This window comes from Parasteatoda tepidariorum, chromosome 12 (assembly GCF_982258835.1).
Source record: "Parasteatoda tepidariorum strain Cologne lab strain chromosome 12, Ptep-v5.0, whole genome shotgun sequence".
Classification (NCBI taxonomy): domain Eukaryota; kingdom Metazoa; phylum Arthropoda; class Arachnida; order Araneae; family Theridiidae; genus Parasteatoda; species Parasteatoda tepidariorum.
This window is the reverse complement of record NC_141766.1, coordinates 2,259,156-2,278,719: the sequence shown is the minus strand read 5'-3', so window position 1 is coordinate 2,278,719 and position 19,564 is coordinate 2,259,156. Positions and strand designations below refer to the sequence as shown.

The window sequence follows — 19,564 nt, the reverse complement described above, 5'->3', positions numbered from 1 at the left end:
GCAAAAGTTTTGAATACCAGTGGTTATCGTCTCAAGGGGGGTTGGAATGAACAAATGCCCATATGAATACTGCAGGGACTAATATAGGGAATAACAATAACTAATATAGGGAATTTATATCTATGGAATACTGTTATCACCCCATGGGATGGAATGCTTTTTTTCCTCTTGAAAAATAGTTTTGTCTAAATAACAAATGAACTGTATCTTTGATGTCTTATTGACACAAAGATGATTATTTTTGGTTTTTGCTACTCCTCCAAAAAGTAACCATAAAGAAGAAAAGAAAAAAACGTTTCTCTTTTTATTCGCGGAGACCTATACTAATGTGCATAGTTTCTCTTTTCTAGTTTAATTAATTCCAATGGGTTATGAAATACACCGAAGATTTATCTAAACTATTAGTGAATTTATCATTTTTCTCGTTTTCTTGAGAAACAGGAAAACTACTCAATAACCACAAAGGGGTAAGTAACAACAAAAATATATTATAACATGTGATATACAGGACAAAAGGCTACATTCAAAATGCGTAGATATCTCTTTTTTTAACAATATCTTTTTACAGTTGCGGTTACAATTTAATTTACAATAAACGCTGCCATCTATCGGTGGTTCAACAAGTATTTCTACACATAGATTGAGAATTCTTATTTTATGAAACTTTGCTTTAAGAAGACTTAGTAGCCCCCATCCCCCCAAGCTCTTGGGCGCATTCTTGGGTAAATTCTAAATCCCCCCCCCCCAAACTATTCGTTTTACTTAGTGTAAAAATTCCCCCCCAAGCTTTAAGTGGGCGCATCGTGCGCCCACCTTCCCCCCTGATGGGGGCCCCTGAGAAGACTTCATCTATTTTGAAAAAAGTAAGTAATATTTTAATATCTAATTATTCTCTATTTATAAAATAACATTTAATATTAATTTGAATCATTTTTCATTCATTTAAATATGTTAATTAAAAATTTTGTTAACATTGTGTGCGCATTGGATGCTTTTTTAAATAATTTAAATAACTAATTTCATATTACTATTGCAAAAAATTTTGGCACAAGTTTTACATTTATCTTTTAATATCTTTTAACGTTAAAGTAATTAATTATAAAAACAATGCTTTATTTAATAGAAATGTAGTATGCATTAAAAAAATCTAAAATATTATAATTTTTTTTATTTTGCAACAAAATATTTTTTTTTGAATTATATTAAACGTAACATATATACTATTGCGTAAACGTATTAGTCATTCATACCATAAAATTTTAAAATCAAACTTTTGTTCATAATTTTTGATTATGAGTGGATTTAGTCTTGCACATCGTTATTACAAATCCGAAAATTGCCATTATGAAATATTTTAAAATAAAAAAAAATTATATTTAAAAACAAAATATAATTTGTAGTTTATTGGATTTATAGGGGTTTCCTGTATATGAATGTATTTTTTTAAAATTTATTTTCTAACATAAGTTATAATGTTTATCAAATTTGTCGAACAAGGTAATTTATTTATAAAATAAAGTTTCCAAAAATAAAAACAAAATGTTAAAAAAAATTCTATAGTTCTAAAATTAACATAAATCTAAGCTCCTTGTTGATGCCAGAAGCACCATCTATGAAATTTTAGTGTGTGTTATGAATCCGAAGAGCTCGGATGGGAGAAATGAGTTATGTGAATAAAGTATTGTGACTAATAATTACGGTCCATTTTCTGAGTTTTGAGAACTTTTATTTTATCGAGAATTTATGTAAACTGAGCTATCGTCAGAGCCATTGTTGGTCCTGTCTATCAGAGCTATCAGTAGTGAAATTAGTGGATAATATACCTAATAAAAGGTACGTGATTTATTATTTAGTTATTGAAGTTCAATATGTTTAAAAGTGCTAAAAAAAGGACTATGTTCGGCTTGCTGTCGAGCTTAATGTAGACATTTCTAATATGAAAGCTATTGTTGATCTAATTACAGCAATTCAGAGTTGTGATACGTATAAAAATAACATTGAGTTAGTTGAAGAGTTAGCAAATAACATAATCGAAGAAAGAAAAAGTGATGAAATCCGATTAATTGAAAAATTAAAAGCTGAAAGAGTGAAATCGGAACTTGAGCTCGCTAAATTGCGAATCGAATCTAAAAGTGAACTACCTGTTGATAGTGTGAAAAACGAAAGTGTAGAATCTTTAGACTCTCTCATTAAAAGTGTGAGGACTTTAACTCATAAAATCCCTAATAGACCAGAAGGACGGGGATATTTCTTTTCGTCATTAGAAAGAGCTTTTATTTCAAAAAATGTCCCTGAGAAATTTAAGGCTGAAATTCTTCTAAAACTGTTAGGGGAAAAAGCCACAAATATAATTACATACATTAAAGATGACGAATTAGAAGATTATTCTAAAGTTAAAACTATAGTTTTGAGAGAATTCGAGCCATCCCCCCCCCAAAAAAAAAATCTGTTTAGAAAATTTTAGGAAAGCGTAAAAAATGACGAGTGAAACGTACGTGCAATTCGCGTCTAGATTAATAACGAGTTGGGAATATTATTTAAAGTTAAAAAATGTAACTGACTTCGAAACTTTAAAGCAATTAATAGTATCTGATAAAATTAATCAAACACTTGATAGAGAGGTTATGTGCTTTATAAATTTAAGAAGCAAGTTCTTGGTTTAAACCTGTAGAATTAGCTAGGGAGATTGATTTATTTTATACTTCTAGGGGAAAACCCGTAGTTGATAATGAGTTATAAAAATAACTCGAAAACTATGTCAAAAGCGTTTCTAACGGATGTAAAAAATACTAAATGTATTTTATGTGATGAACTTCATCCTTTGTATAAATGTACTATTTATAAAAATATGTTCGTAAGTGATAGAGTTGAGTTCGTTAAATCAAAATATTTATGCTTTAACTGTTTAAATAATCATAACGTAAGTGAGTGTAGAAACAAAATCTTTTGTAGTATTTGCAGAAAAAGGCATCATATTTCTCTTCACTTTCCGCGAGAGCAAAAAATAAATAGTTTGGAATCAAATGAATAATGAAAATAGGAACATTCAATCGTCCTTGAATTCTTCGGCACCAATTTTCCAAATGCCTGTGTATTACGAGACGCTTGTCGTATGTGAGGGTGGGGAAAATATATTTTCTTCTACTACAATGGGAAAAGAATTAACCACAATCTTACTCAGCACTTTTATTTGTTTAATTAAAGATGAATCAAATAAGTGTTTTGAAGTTCGAGGATTATTAGACGTGGAAACGAATTCTAATTTTATGAATAAAAGGTTAGCAGATTCTCTTAATTTAAATAGGTCAAGTTCAAATATAACTGTATCGGGAATAAATAATATGTTTCTGAGCATAAAATCGAAAGTTAATGCTACTATTTTAAATAGAGATAATAGTTTTGATTTAAACTTAAATATTGTAGTAATTCCTAAAATTACATAACTTACACCAGCTAATCCTCTTAATGTAAATATTCTATCGCTAAACAATATTTATTCCGAGTCCTATTGATTTGTTGTAAGGAGCAGAACACTTTTGTGAAATCTTAAAATCGGGTCACATTTTCCTTCAGGATACAAAATTTAAGATTGCAAAATAGCGTTTTCGGGTATATTGTCAGTGGGAGTCTTCCGACCAAAAACGAAAATAAAATATATTGTGGGCTCGTTACAGATAATTTTGAGTTGGAAAAAAACATTAAAAACTTTTTGGGAAATAGAAAATGTAGAGAGAGTCTAAAATTTCTAAAACTAAAAAAGCTGAAATTTGTGAAGAGCATTTTCTTGAAAATTATTCAAGAACTGAGAGTGGAAAATATGTTGTTAAAATGCCCTTTAGAGAAGATCCGTCGTGTCTGGGTGAATCTAAGAAAAAAGCTTGTGTATGTAAAAGTAAAGTGTTTGAATTCGTTATGGAATCGCCTTGCTAGAGAACATCAATTTTGTGAACTTCACAAAGCATTTATGCTAGAGTATTTAAATATGGGTCATATGGAGGAAGTACAAGAGTCTGAAGAACCAGATGTGCAGTATTATATTCCTCGTCATTGTGTGTTTAGACCTGAATCCAAAAGTACCCCTTTGAGATTTGTGTTTAACGCAAATGCATTAACTTCTACTGGAACATCATTAAATTGTTTACAGTACAACGGAGGTATAATTCAGGATGATTTATTGTGCATCATGCCTAGGTTTAGAAAACATCAATTTGCCTTTGTTGCTGACATCAAAAAGACTCCTTTTTATATGTAAACAGATAATTTTGGCTTCTGGGTATTTTAAATGTTCACTATTGAAGGAGCTTTGTAACATCCGAATTAGATTTTATTCCGTAATAATATGATTTCTACCATTTTTATCTTTTTTTTTATTTAAATAAATTAACAAATATTTTCTTTTTGAATTAGCAAATATTAATTTTTATTTAAATAAAAAAAAAGACTCTCTTTAAGTTAATATAAACTAGGGTATAGTTAATAAGACTAGGGAAAGAGTAAAGAACTGTCGTTTCTGTAAATTTTGGTATTCGTTTCTCATTAATCAACAATATTGAGGTTTATTAATTATAATTGTGTACTATAAGTCGCGCCAACGATATTTTAAAGTTGAGGGACTTGCTTGTTTGTAAATATTTAATCAGTTCATTTCTTTTCTTTGAAGCACTTTTCAAATTTTAGATTCAATAATTTTAATCTTTCTGATTAGCATTGATGGGGAAGATGAACCTTGTAAAAAATCAATGGATTTGGGATGGAGGTATTGTACTAGCGTCCATACTCAACCGATATTGCACTATAGGATTTCCACTTTACTTTACTTTATTCCATATAGAATAGAAAATATGAGAGATGTCCAATATGTCATCTCAAGAAATTTTGCTTTAAAATAAATTGATTTTTATCAAACTGGCATTGAAAATTTATGCACTAGAATTGAAAAAGATTTTTAAATAACATGAGTGTAACACTGACTAAAGATGAAACTTATTAAATTTTTTTTGTTGAAATTTAACGTTAAAAAAAAGAAAGATATTTTTTCCAAGTTCCTCTAACGAAAAAGAAAACAAATGGATCAAAAGTAGAAATTAAAAAAATTTATTCGACTTCAATTTATAAAGAATACAGTTGTATTATGCTTTGAAAAAAAATACCATTTAAAAGAAATTAAGCATTTAAAATCGACGTATTCTTTTAAATAAAATTATTACTTTCCATTCTGGTTTATTGTGACAGATAATAATTCTTTCCATTTATCCAATCAAGTTCAAATACATTTTATTTAACTTGTAGTGGATGACAATTGATGTTAATAGATCTTTTCCAAATATAAGTTCATTATTTAATTTTAAATAATTAATTTTTAGTATTTATGGTGAATTGTTTTGGATTGTCAATAATTTTATTTTCTGATGAATTTGTTTGAGTTTCTTTTCTAAATTAATTGGTTCTTTGTATTTCATGTTTTTTCCTGGACTTCTATACAAAACCTTCGGGGTACTGAGGGTGTTACTTTAGACAATTGCCTCCCCCTCAATAGAAAAGGTTTTGTTTTATGGCTACCGGGGCCGGTACCCCCTGAAGACGTCGGCTTCGGTGGTCATATTTTTATTTTTATTTCCTTCATTTCCTTTATTGCTACAAGTTATTTTCATTCATTTTTGAGTTTTATGCATATATTTAATACATTTTAAATAAAAATTTTTGGATTTTGTTATTACGTTTTTCAATTTTCCTTTTGAACTCACTAATAATACAATTTTGTCTTAATACATTTTTTACTAAATACATTTTTACCTAGTACATTTTTTACTAAAATTATGTTTATGCCCGACCTTGTCAAACAACGCCCAGTCAGATCTCTAAGAACTTCAGAACTGTTTGTGCTATTGAAAACTATTATAATTACTATTTTAACTCTTGAAAGCTCGAAGGTATTAGTTTAGCCGCTGATACTAAAATTCGTTTACAAATTTTAATTATTCCGTTGGGCAGAAATGTTCGGAAAATGATTTTCTCGCACGACTTCAGCATTAGCCATTGTTACAAATAAAACTTTAGACTGTTCTGTTTCAACTTATACTGCACATTCAATTATTTTTTACTAGCTCAAAGATCACAAAGCTCTCTGAAACCCCGCGTTTGCTTTGTTTATATTTGTGCTTTTAAAACGCGTTTCTTTAGAGTAAAACAATTTTAAATCAATGGTAATTTAAATAAATAAGAATAATAAACTAAAAATTTAAAACTATAGATAAAATTTCTTTTTCGTGCAATTCCATAAAAAGTTTGATATTAAAATTATATTTGATTTTAAATTATATTATACGATTATATTATAAAATTATATTGTAATATTCTTCCGAATTTAAAAATAAATTAATGTCCATAACTTTCAAAATTAAAAATAATTAAATGAATAACAACAATTTTGCAAAAACATTAAAGAACATAAGAATATTATTCAATAAAATTTTAGGTTACTTTGAATTTTCGATTTCCCAGAAATGTACTTTTAAATCGTTACTTTTTTGGTTTAGTACTTGTACTTTTACTTGTACTTTTTACTCGTTACTTTTTTTAAAAATACTTGTACTTTTACTCGTTACTTTTTGAAAGTAACGTTGCCATATATGGTAATACATAATTAAGATTATAAAAGTCCTGATAAGATTAAGATTAATTAAGGTAATTAAGTAAATTAAGATAAAAAGTTATAAATGATTATGAAAGCTCCTTAAGGTCAAAACATTTTTCTCTGAACACTTTCACTACTGCTCTTTCTACTTCTGTTTATGGTTTTTAGAAAATGAAAGCTTGTAATTATTTCTGGCTGTGATATAATACAGGCTATTTTAAATGCAGAAGAGGAGATGAAGAATAAATTCTGTCAACCTGTAAGAGATAAAAAATACATTATTAAAAAAAAAAAAAAACAAATAAATAAAAGGTTCATAAATCTTTTCCTTACAATTGATTTAATTTTTTTATACTGGTACATTACATTATTATCATTCGATTTTTTTGTGTCTTCTACGGAATTAGTGATTAACATTTGCTACGCCATCAACTTCTCCTAATACAATCAACTAATAATATCAAATTTTTTCCGAATACAATTTCGACTACTCCCCCTTAAAATTTTCACAAAATTCTAACACAACTTCAAACAAAAAAATTCTGAATTTTTTAATATATTTCAGTAAAATTGTTTAAAAGTAATAGTAGTGTTTCAAAATGGTCTACACCACATAAAATTAAACTGTCTTTATTGAATATTCATTTAGAAAAAATAATAAATAAATTTAAACTATACTCAAAATACACAAAGTTACTACTTTACTAAATTTGAAAAGAAATAACTTCCTATTACTCAAAAATAAACTGCCGATTAATGAGCACTTGAATTGTGCTGACTGTTACTTCCAATTTGTATATTTTTGAGGAGAATGAAGTATTTGTATATTTCGAACAATCAAGTAACAAAATTAGTATCAACTCTTCATTAATAATTAAACAATATTTATAAAATGCATAGATTAAAAGTTTCAATTTACTTTGACAAAGCTTGAATTTGATGAGCACAATGAGACATAGGCTATATATGTGGTATTTCATGAGGATTGCTCTTAATATGTCTTTTCAAATACCTTATCAAAAAATTAGTATTAGCGAATTAGTATTTAAGGAAGGAAAAAATAAACACAGAAAAATGACAAATCCCTTTTCTGGAAGAAAAAAGAAATATACAACAAGACACATTTGACTGTATAAAAAACACATCTTCAAGTTTCAACACCCAATTAAACCTGTTTTGATGTTAATTACATCTACATTTTTTAACTGTAAATAGTCAGATTTCAATAGTGCATATATTTTCCCCATACTTTTATACTAATTGTAACATACACACTTTTTGTTTTCCTTTTTGATAAGGATTATAAAAATACATATCAAAAGCGGTGTTTAGAGAACACACTGTATATTATATATTAAGTATTGTATCTATGTTCGTAAAACTAGCACATTTTAATCAAATTATTTAAGATTTTGCATATTGTATGTTTCCAGAAAGAGAAAAATTTTTTGCTCTTTCTTAGAACAAATAATGTACTTTGAACAAAAAAAATAATTTACTATTCTATTACATAAGTTAATAGAAATAAAAGCAAGTCCATAGGATTTCAATTTAATAACTGTAGCATAGCATAAAGCATCACGAACAGTCCAAAATGAAGTTGACTAAAGAAATATTAAACATTTTTATTCAACAACAAAACTTTCTATAGTTCATCAAGATAACTCATGAAAATAACTTTAAATTATTATACATGGAAATAAGATATTCTCTGTATGAAACAATTTTAGTGTCAAGTAAGTTAGAGTGTGCGGCGGTGCCCTGGCCCTGTAATCTCACCTTTACTTGGTGATGCAAAAGAAAAGAACTTTTACTTCAACTTGCAAGAGTCACGTAAAACCAGTTTTTCTACAAGCAACCGACGATATTCACATTTTAGCTCGTGGCACGGTCGGTGATGCATGGCTGTACAATAATCCTAATTTCATTTTTAACTTTCTGTATTTATTTGTAATTAATTATGTTTAAATTAAATTTATTCTTCAAACTTTAATTGGTAATTTGCTTTAATGCTTATAAAAACTCAATTTACCAAATTGGTGACCCTTTTTTCGAACACGCGTTCTACATCAACTTAGGATATGGCGTTTCAACAATTTCAGTAAGTCTATTTTTTAAATTGGTTTCCACTAGGAGTATCACGCGGTAACTTTTATTTTCTTGTGTGGCTTTTTTTAAATTTCTTATTACCGTCTAATTTAATAGTTATTTTTACTTATCATTAAACATGGCATTTTTGTTATAGCAGTGTTCGCGTGCATCAATATTTACATTATTTTTAATAATAATCCATAATCAAATTTGTTAACTAAATTCACGACTTATTTGAGAATTTTCTTTTAATTTGTTTAAACATTCCGCAATGCCTAACGAAACTCTAGACGAAAATCAAATTGCTCACGTGGCAGTCAAACCACCTCCGTTTTGGAAATCAAATCCCGCCTTGTGGTTTGTCCGTCTAGAAGCACAATTCACTTTGGCTAAAATTTCCACCGATGATACAAAGTTTAATTACGTACTTGCAGCTGTCGACTCAGATGTTTTAAGTTCGATTAGCGATATTGTTTTAAAACCTCCTAACACTGAGAAATACGAAACTATCAAAAAACGATTAATTGAGCTGCATTCCGAGAGTGAGGAATCAAAAATTCAGACCCTTCTTCAAGGGCTGGAATTAGGTGATCAGCGACCTTCCCAATTATTAACACGAATGAGAGCACTCGCAGGTGATAATGTGGGCACTCCTCTCTTAAAATCTTTGTGGCTTGGTAGACTCCCTTGTTGAAATACATGCCTTTTAACAATGTTATTTTTAGAATCACATTTCTCATGTCCACATGTATTTGTGGACAACCAAGGAGCAATGTTTCTGGCTAAAAACCAGATAACATCTGATAGGTGCAAACACATCGACATCAAGTATTTTTTTCTTCGAGACTTGGTGAGCAGTGGGCAGATCGCTTTCCAATATATCCCGACGAAGGAAAATGTGGCAGACCTCTTTACAAAACAAGTACCAAAGAGAACTTTGATCAACTTTAATTATGCTGTGACTTATTAGACTTAAGGACTAATTTATCCTGTTTTTCTTCATACTCTGAATATTTTAAAATGTAGTGTATAGTACAGTGTTACAGGCAAGGAGGAGTGTTGAAATACATGCCTTTTAACAATCTTATTTTTAGAATCACATTTCTTTGTGATGGCAACATTGGTTTTTATCTAGCAATACTGTTGTTGGCAACGGTTGTTGCAAGTTAGTTTGTTTACATTTTTTGCTATGCCGGTGACGGCATCTTTTCTCCTATCTGTTAAATAAATATAGTATAATCTAGACCACAATACATTTCTGTAATGTTTTCAATTCAAATTTAACATCCCTAACAACGTACAAACTATTTTGGCAGCCCTCAATGATGAATTAGACCAGCTAGCTTCAGTTGCTGACAAAATCAATGATCTCACCTCGCATCAACACGTAAACACTGTCGCCGCTGATAAAACGTCTGCACTCGAATTGCAAGTCGCTCAGCTCACTAAACAAGTAAGCGAACTCACTTCTTATGTGAGACAGTCTCGAAACCCGAACAGAGAAAGAAAGAATTCTCAACATCGCAGCAATTCTAGAGCTCGCAGAAAATATGAAGAACCTGAAAACGGATATTGTTTTTATCATACAAATTTTGGTAATCGCGCTAAAAAATGTAATTCTCCATGCAACTACTCGGAAAACTAAACAGGCGATCGCACGAAGGCCATACCGATCGCCACATTAATCGTATTTTATTGGCCGATCAAAAAAGTAACCTTAATTTGCTTATTGATACTGGCGCTGATTTGTCTGTCTTGCCAAAGCGTTATGCATCTGATACTAAAGTTTCTGATGATTTAGTATTATTCGCAGCAAACGGTACTAAAATTTTAACATAAGGAACAAAAATTTTAACTTTTGATTTTAACCTTCGTAGGCCATTCACTTGGCGTTTTGTTGTTGCTGATGCTAAACAGCCAATTATTGGTCTCGATTTTCTGAGACATTTCGATTTATTAGTTGATGTAAAAAATAGCCGATTAATCGATAATCTAACTAAGCTAACATCACGTGGAAAGATTGCTAATATTGATTTTCCAAGTAGTTTAACTATTCACTTAGGAGACTTAAAATTTGATAGGGTATTGTCCCGCTTTTCGGAATTGACATACCCATCTCATGCAAATCCTACGCCTACTCCTTCGACCGTTTACCATTTTTTAGAAACTACAGGACCGCCTGTATTTTCAAAGTCAAGGCGTTTATCGCCCGAAATTATGAAAGCGACCAGGGAAGAATTTGATTTTCTTTTAACTCAAGGGATTATAAGACCATCAAAAAGCCCTTGGGCTAGCCCACTACACGTAGTTAGGAAGTCGAATGGTAATTGGCGTCCCTGCGGAGATTACCGAAAACTTAATTCCATAACAGTTCCTGACAGATACCCAGTTCCACATATTCAGGACTGCACTCAATTATTTTACGGTAAGAAGATTTTTTCAACTGTCGATCTCACTAGAGCGTATCATCAAATTCCGGTGAATCCTCTGGATATTCCCAAAACAGCAGTCACCACTCCATTCGGACTATTCGAATACGTTTACATGCCTTTCGGTTTAAAAAAAACTCTGGTCAAACTTTCCAAAGGTTTATGCACCAAGTTTTAACAGGCTTAGACTCTTGCATACCATACTTTGACGACGTGTTCATAGCTTCAGCTAATGAAGACGAACACATCCAACATCTTCAAGAAATATTTACCCGTTTTTCTCAGTACGGCCTTAAACTTAACCCATCAAAGTGCGTGTTGGGAAAATCATCCGTTAAATTTCTCGGTTGTCTGATTTCTTCAGATGGTGTTCAACCTTTACCTGAAAAAGTACAAGCCATAGTTGATTTCCCCAAACCTGAGACAGTTGCCCAACTTAAACGTTTTCTAGCTATGATAAATTTTTATCGCCGTTTTTTAAAAAATGCCGCAGCCACACAAGCTCCTCTAACTGAATATTTGAGAGATTCGAAGAAAAACGACAAAAGCTTGATCCAGTGGACAGGCGCAGCAATTCCGGCATTTGAAAAATGCAAACAAGAATTAGCTAATTTTGCTATTCTTAGTTATCAAACACCAAATCAGCAACTTTCGTTAATGGTAGATGCATCCGATACCTCTATTGGCGCTGTTTTAAATACTGATACTCCTAGTGGACCAAAGCCCCTCGGTTTCTTTTCCCGTAAACTTTCATTAACTGAAAAAAAATACAGTACCTATGATCGCGAATTACTTGCCATGTATGCAGCTATTAAACACTTTCGCCATAATCTTGAATCGCAAAATTTCATAATATTTACCGACCATCGTCCCTTAATTTATTCCTTTAAAAAAAATCCAGAGTCATGCTCACCGCGCCAGCTTCGACAATTAGATTTTATAGCCCAATTCAGTACGGAAATTCGCCATGTTTCTGGAAGTGATAATGTAGTACCCGACACAATCTCACGATTAAACTCAATAAAGCTTCCACCAATTGATTTTCTTAAAATCACTGATGCCCAAAGAACTGATGAGGAACTAAAGAAACTACTCACTGAATGCGAAAACTCTACAATGACTTTGAAGTTGCAAACTATGAAATTGGACGGCCCATACCCCTTATATTGTGACACCAGCAATGACAGAGTTCGTCCATATGTGCCAAAAGACTTTCGAAAAAGTATTTTTATGTCTCTTCACAATTTGACACATCCTGGAATCCGTGCTTCGAAGAAGATTGTTCTTTCTCGCTTCGTATGGCCATCCATAGCCAAAGATGTTGTAGAATGGTCTCGCTCCTGTGTCAGCTGTCAGAAAAACAAAGTGATCCGACATACACGGTCTCCTCTGCAACCATTCGAGTTACCATCTCGACGGTTCGATCATATACACATCGACCTTGTCGGACCGCTCCCTCCTTCTGATGGATACTAGTATCTCTTGACGTGCATTGACAGATTCTCAAGGTGGCCTGAAGCTATCCCCATCCCAGAGATTACTGCCGAAACGGTAGGCCGAGCACTCGTGAACAACTGGTTTTCTAGGTTCGGCATTCCTTCTGTAATCACAACAGACCAAGACCGTCAATTCGAGAGTAGCCTTTTTCTTCAACTGTCTCGAATGATCGGAGCAGCTAGAGTGCGTACAACACCGTACCATCCTTCTAGCAATGGTCTCGTCGAATGCTTTCACAGAGCTCTAAAACAAGGTCTCAAATGCCACCCCAATATAAAATGGACTGAATCCCTTCCCATTGTACTTCTCGGACTAAGATCTGCCGTAAAAGAGGACCTAGGATGCACCAGTGCTGAACTCGTCTATGGAACCCCCCTACGACTACCAGCGGAGTTCTTCGATCCGTCAACTTCAAATGTTGATCCACACGAGTTCCTTCAAAAACTTCGAACCTGCATGTCAGAACTGAAACCAATTCCAACTTCATCACATGCAAACGTAAAAGTTTTCATCCGCCCAACACTTGAATCATGCTCTCATGTGTTTGTGAGACGTGACAGTGTAAAAAAAACCCTTCAAGCTCCTTATGATGGACTATATAGAGTACTCAGTCGTTCAGAAAAACTTTTTGTCTGGACATTTCTGGAAAAGCTTCAGTGATCAGTGTTGACCGTCTAAAACCGGCTTTCCTCCTCAAAGACATTGAGCGAACTGTGATATCAAAATTACCTCATGCTGCGATAGCTCCAACGACCACACAATTTACTGAACCTCCGCAGACAACGACACGATCTGGCCGGAGAGTTCGATTTAATCCCAAATACTTGTAGTATTTGCTGGAGGGGGAGTACTGCGGCGGTGCCATGGCCCTGTAATCTCACCTTTACTTGGTGATGCAAAAGAAAAGAACTTTTACTTCAACTTGCAGGAGTCACGTAAAACCAGTTTTTCTACAAGCAACCGACGATATTCACATTTTAGCTCGTGGCACGGTCGGTGATGCATGGCTGTACAATAATCCTAATTTGATTTTTAACTTTCTGTATTTATTTGTAATTAATTATGTTTAAATTAAATTTATTCTTCAAACTTTAATTGGTAATTTGCTTTAATGCTTATAAAAACTCAATGTACCAAAAGTGTATGTGGTCAAATAAAGCATAAGACATTTGGCAAAAAAGATAAAGTCAAACAAACAGACATTTTAAAACTCTCAAGCAAATGTGTATAAAGATCAAACCAATGTAAAAAGATCTTAATATTAAGTTAGAGATGCACAAAAATTTAAATAACTGAATTTCAATATAGAATTAACAACTAATCTAATTCCTAAATGAGACATATGGATCTCCATGTTTTTTAAATTCCACACTTGTCATGACACAAAATTTTCTCTATAAGCAATTTTTTCTTTAATTAAATATAGACAGAAAGTAACCAAAAACAACAATTACTTATATAAAATTTTGACAGAAAATAATCAGTATTAATATCTACACAGTAATAAAAGTTAAGCAATCAATTAAACTATAAAATGATAGAGCTGAAAAAATGTTCAACTAAATATTTTATAAACTTTAATAAAAATTATTAATGCACAAACAGATCGGGAATAAATGAACTATTAGGCATGGAATACATATTTTGTGTTTATTTCTGATTATTCAGTTCAGAAATACTTCTAATAATCTATTAACTACACAAAGATATCATATATACATGAGTATAACGTATATTAGTATGTGATATAATTAGTAGTATTTAAAATAGAAAACGTAATATTCATTTTAAAAGCACATAGAGTTGATTATAAATGAAGAAATTCTCACTTACCCGATAATATAGAGAAGTTTTCAAATCCTATTAGTACGTCCAAATTTCTTGAAAGAAACATTCAAAATAAACATATTCCCTGTAAACAAAAACAACTTCTTCTAAATCGTCACATTTCCCCAAAAATATTTCCCTACTGGTGAATGCGCGCGCTTACTTTGATCAAAGTACTTTGATCGTGTCAACCCACCTTCCAAGCTCTTGGCGATAGAATTCGTTTGGCAATCACCCATTTCAACTGATCGCCAAAGTTTAGGGTTATAAATCGGCTGGCATTCAAGACAGTGCGATTGACCAAACATCAAGATAGTTCCTTTAAATAATTTATTATTAAGTAAATAGAAAATGGCAACACAATTTCTCACATGATCGTGATTGGATTGAAGAATTAGTTATTATTCTTGTTTTCTTGCATTCGATAAATTTCTTTTTACAGTGTTGGTAGTATTTTGCTATCATACTTCAATAAGCCTTGGTAATTTCTTACTGCCTACAAACCGTTTTTTTAAGCAATGCTTTCTGTAAAATATTTGCTCTTAATATGCTGCTGTGTCACAGTGTTTGCACCTGGAGTGTCAGCATCAAATTTTGATGCGGGTGATGCCTTAGCTCTTGTTCTGGGATTGATAATCGGCATATTAAGTATCTGCGCTTGTTTGGGATGTTATGCCAGAAAACGTTCAGTCACTCAGTACTGAATCAGTACGATAATATTTCATCTAAATTTATATCACCCTTTTCTTTATAATTCCAATGGTCGCCATCGAAAACCGTTTTTTGACATCACCAATGTTAACATTTTCTCATACTGCCATTTCAAATGTACTATTTCTTTTTTCAATTTTTATTAATGCTTGTTATGACTTATTTGCTGCTTTGTGTACCAGGAGAAACATTTTAATTAGGAAACTGGAAAGCATCAATGTGAAATGCCAGCTCGTAATTAAATTGCTAATGTAAATGTTTGTAGTTACTTTGTTGTGTTTAGTTGTATTCCAGTCGATCCATTAATTGAAATAATTTTGGTTTTTAAATGTAAGGGATTTGATCTATGGTATTTGATGTAGATTTTTTTTTCTTCATTATATCTATGTTGTGCAACGTGATGAAATGTTTGCAATCATTATCATGGCTTTTTATGTGATAGAAGTTACTAATTTTGTGTATCTAAGAAATACTTTGTAAATTTATATATTTTTATATTGTCAAATGTTGTTGTATGCAGTTGAACTGAAACAAAAGTAAAATTATTATAAGTTTTAAATTGATTCATTTATTCTTTTATTATTTATAATAAGTTTTTTAAATATTAAATAATCATTGCATGAAGTAGATGTTTCTCTTAACTGTCATGTTGAGTTTTCTATCTTTAAAAGTCTTTTGGGATTAAGTTGAAGTAAAAGAAAATAGTTAAGTCTTGTCAATCGCTTTTGCGTGCCGGGAAAAAAAATGTTGGCGAAAGCAATTTCTTTTTCAGAGTTGGTGGGAAAAATAAACGTTTCAAACCAGCTACTTTACCTAATGTCAATTATTTTGAAATTCAGTAGGTCTATAAACCACATAAACTGTATAATCTCTAAAATTGATTAAATTGTTGGTTAAAATTTCAAATGTCAATGTTAATTTGGGGGCTGCCTAAAAAATTGTATAATAATGTTTGACTTACTTCAAGTATTCAACCAGATTTGGTTTAGAAATTTTAGAGCTCTTGAATATTACAAAATGAATGGAAATTAAATTTTACTGTCTTGAAATTTCTTGAGGTTAAAGTGGAGGTCTTTTACTTATGTACTATTTATAGAAGTGTTATGAACTAGGATTGGCAAACTTCCTCCAAAATGCAAAAAACTGTCCCAGAAGAAATTTGCTTTTTCCAATCAAGAAAATATATATAAAATTAGAACCATTTTTAACCTCTATATGGTCCCATAATTTTGAAGAAAATTGGTGTAAGTCTTATTTTTTTCCTTCAGGATAATATATGAAACTAAGTTTATGTAGAATATTAATTTTTATCTTGCATATTTGATGAGGGGGAGATTTCCTTATCGTGATCTGTGGCAGAATACACGCCAAGTTATGGAAACTTCCGGGCAGTATGCTGCAAGAAACTAAAAAAAAACATCACAGAAAGGAGCTAACTTGACAGGTATAACTCGTAGCCACCCCCAGGCAACATCTACCAGTTTTTTTTTTAAAAAAATTGCAAGTTGCTATTTGGCATCTTAGTGATTGTAGTTGGCGAGACATCACGATACGGAAATATCCCCTTGATGAGTACAGACATCTAATTTAAAATTCTCTTTCTAAACACATTACAAACAGTCTGTCACTGTTATCTGCTGTATACATAGAGAAATAGACAGGATTCCTGGCATAAGAACTAAATTGTTTTAATCTTTTTGACCTGTTAGTTTCAACACTCCAACTGGAAGATATCACAGGCTTGAAAAATGGTGGGCAAAACTCCACCTTGCTATATTGACAAAAAGCTAAAAGGAAGAGGTTAAACAAGTTAAAATAACTAAGTAAATGCTAGTTAAAATAACAAACTGGTTAAAATAATAGTAATAACTTCTAAGCTATTTAATATTGTTGAACCTTGATGCGTCATTCCCTCATAATGCTATACTTCTATCACAAATGCTATTCTTATAATGTTAATAATTCTTATTTAGGTAGTTTTTAAAAGTATCAGATTCCCACTGCTGAAGAAGGGCAAAATTATATCAATGAAAACTGAACTTAACACAATCAGAGCAAACATTTGCAATTGGTCTCGAAGCTTTTAAAACAAAGAGGAATTTTTTGTATTTGCAAGAACTTTCAGAAAATTAACAGCAATCTATAACAAATGTCAAATTTATTGTTTGTGCTGAGAAGAAAGATAACTAAAATTTCCGAATAATTTAAATAAATAAATATTTATCCTTTTGTATCATAAATATTTTTACAGGAAGTACTTAATTTTTTCAACTGAAACTTTTTTTACATATTGTAAATTTATTAATTTTCTAGTCATTTGATATATAAAGTTAATCACATTTGTCATTTTCCTGTGTCTATGGTTCCTTATAAATGTTACAGAGAAACAATCTATCAAGGCTCTGTGGGGATTTAATAATCTATGTCAACCTTCATCTATCAAAAGGAACCTCTTGACAGAATCAAGTTTAATGTGTCTTATATACTAGTGATTTGATATTTAATAATCTTAGTGGTAGATATCATTTTTGATAGCAATATAATAGTTTTTCCAGTAAACTCCAAAAAGTTGTAGAATTTTTTTTAAATAGATGCCTACGTATAAAATAATCAAATATTATTAATTCATTTTATGTAAAGAATGTTACAAATAGTTGTTTTAATTGAGTCTACTCTTAAAAGGTTTGTTGATTTTTTTTTGGTTGTGGTTGAACTAATGACTTCTTATTCTTACTGATATAAACTTAGTTTTTTTTAAACTAGTAAACATAATTAAGTTTTTTTTTGGTCCTAATTTAGAATAATTGTTAAAAAAGTTTAATGATTTGATTTTTATATGTTAACACATAGGGATATGTTCTAGGCTAGGAGTGCACAACCTGCAGCCCATGGGAGTTTCTGAATGCAATGAATTTTTTTAGAAAAATAAAAAAATTCTCAAATTTTGAATTGCCCATTTAAGTCATCATTTTTTAATGCACGCAATTTGTACTGATTCTATTGTAAATCTATGTTGTTTTTTTATCGTTTTTTCAAAGGTTATTGCTATGAAATTCCGCATGGTTTTACAAGACCTAATATTTTTAATACTATATTAAAATATTCGAATTTGAATAATTTTTGCAGATTTCATCATGAATCCAAGTGACGTTTAGATCCTTTTTTGGCGTTTATAATTACCAAATTCAATGTAGTTTTTAAGATTCCGATGCATTTATTACGATTTGTGAGTTATAAATCGCGCATCTAATTTATTACCTTTTGATGTTCTTTATTTGTACTGATTTCATCAGAAATCTAAACTATTTTTTATAAAGGTAGTCATTTATAAGTTTTTCTATGTGATTTTGAAAATCCCATATTTTTATTGCGATGCTATTATGACACACAAATTTCCAGTCTCCCATTTAAATAATCTCTTTTTGAAGTGCATGTTTTTTCAAATTTCAGCATAAATCCTAGTGACGTTTAGATCATATTTTGGCATTTATAGCTGTTAATTTCTATGTGGTTTATAAACTCCCTATACATTTATTACGACTCTTGAGTTATAAATCGCGCGTCTAATTTATCACTTTTTGACATGTTTAGTTAGTGCCAATTTCATCTTTTTTCAAATGAAGTTATTGGAACGTTTTTCCATGTGATTTTAAAAATCGTGATTTTGTATTTCTATTCCACATAACATTTTAGGTCTGCCTCTCATTCTTATAACTGGTTTATTTATTGGCATAATTATGTAGAGACCTTACTCTATGATTAATTTTAAGACAGTTTTAAAATAGAAACAAAATTGTTCAACATTTATGTTGTAAATCGTTCGACATTTGTATTTATGACCAGGGCCGAATTAAAAACCTCAGAGGCGCTAAGTGCTTACATTTTTGGATGCTCCTCAAATCTAATTAAGAAGATCAATGTAAATAAAAAACAAAATTATTTTTCTTAAATAAAACTAAAGTAAGTGTACAAAAATAAATAAATTTATATAACTTGCCAAATTTAACACTTTTTTCAGACAATCTGGTAGAAATTAAATTTTTCAATTAACTCTGGAAGTTTTATCAAGGCTAATCACATATTCTTCGATTATAGAGCAAAATTAAAACAATTTCGACATTCCTGGTATTTAATTTTTTAAAAAATTTCCTGACCCACAAGCTATTTTTTTTTTTCATTTTAGTTCTATAAAATATAACCTAATTTTTTATTCAAACTTTCCTGGTGTTGTGTAGTGTTTTCAAATATACTTTTTAAATTTTTGCTAATATTATTTTAATTGTGGGTGTCATGTTAATATTCACGTTAAAAAAATTATAGAACTTTAAACAATTTTTATGGAAAATACAAAAACATACAAAAGCTTAATCCAGTA

At 30.7% G+C, this 19,564-nt stretch overlaps 1 protein-coding gene and 1 long non-coding RNA gene across 2 annotated transcripts; one reads left to right on the top strand and one right to left on the bottom strand.

The window, feature by feature from the left end:
• Positions 1-6,632: 6,632 nt before the first annotated feature.
• Positions 6,633-17,125, bottom strand: LOC147800900 (uncharacterized). Its single transcript, XR_015430896.1, has 2 exons — positions 14,485-17,125; positions 6,633-6,891 (listed from the first exon to the last, which is right to left on the bottom strand). It is a non-coding gene; the product is annotated as an uncharacterized LOC147800900 (long non-coding RNA).
• LOC147800901 (uncharacterized) lies at positions 8,997-9,419 on the top strand. The gene has a single exon (XM_087156127.1). The coding sequence runs from the start codon at positions 8,997-8,999 to the stop codon at positions 9,417-9,419; it is 423 nt and encodes a 140-aa protein (XP_087012253.1).
• Positions 17,126-19,564: the final 2,439 nt, after the last annotated feature.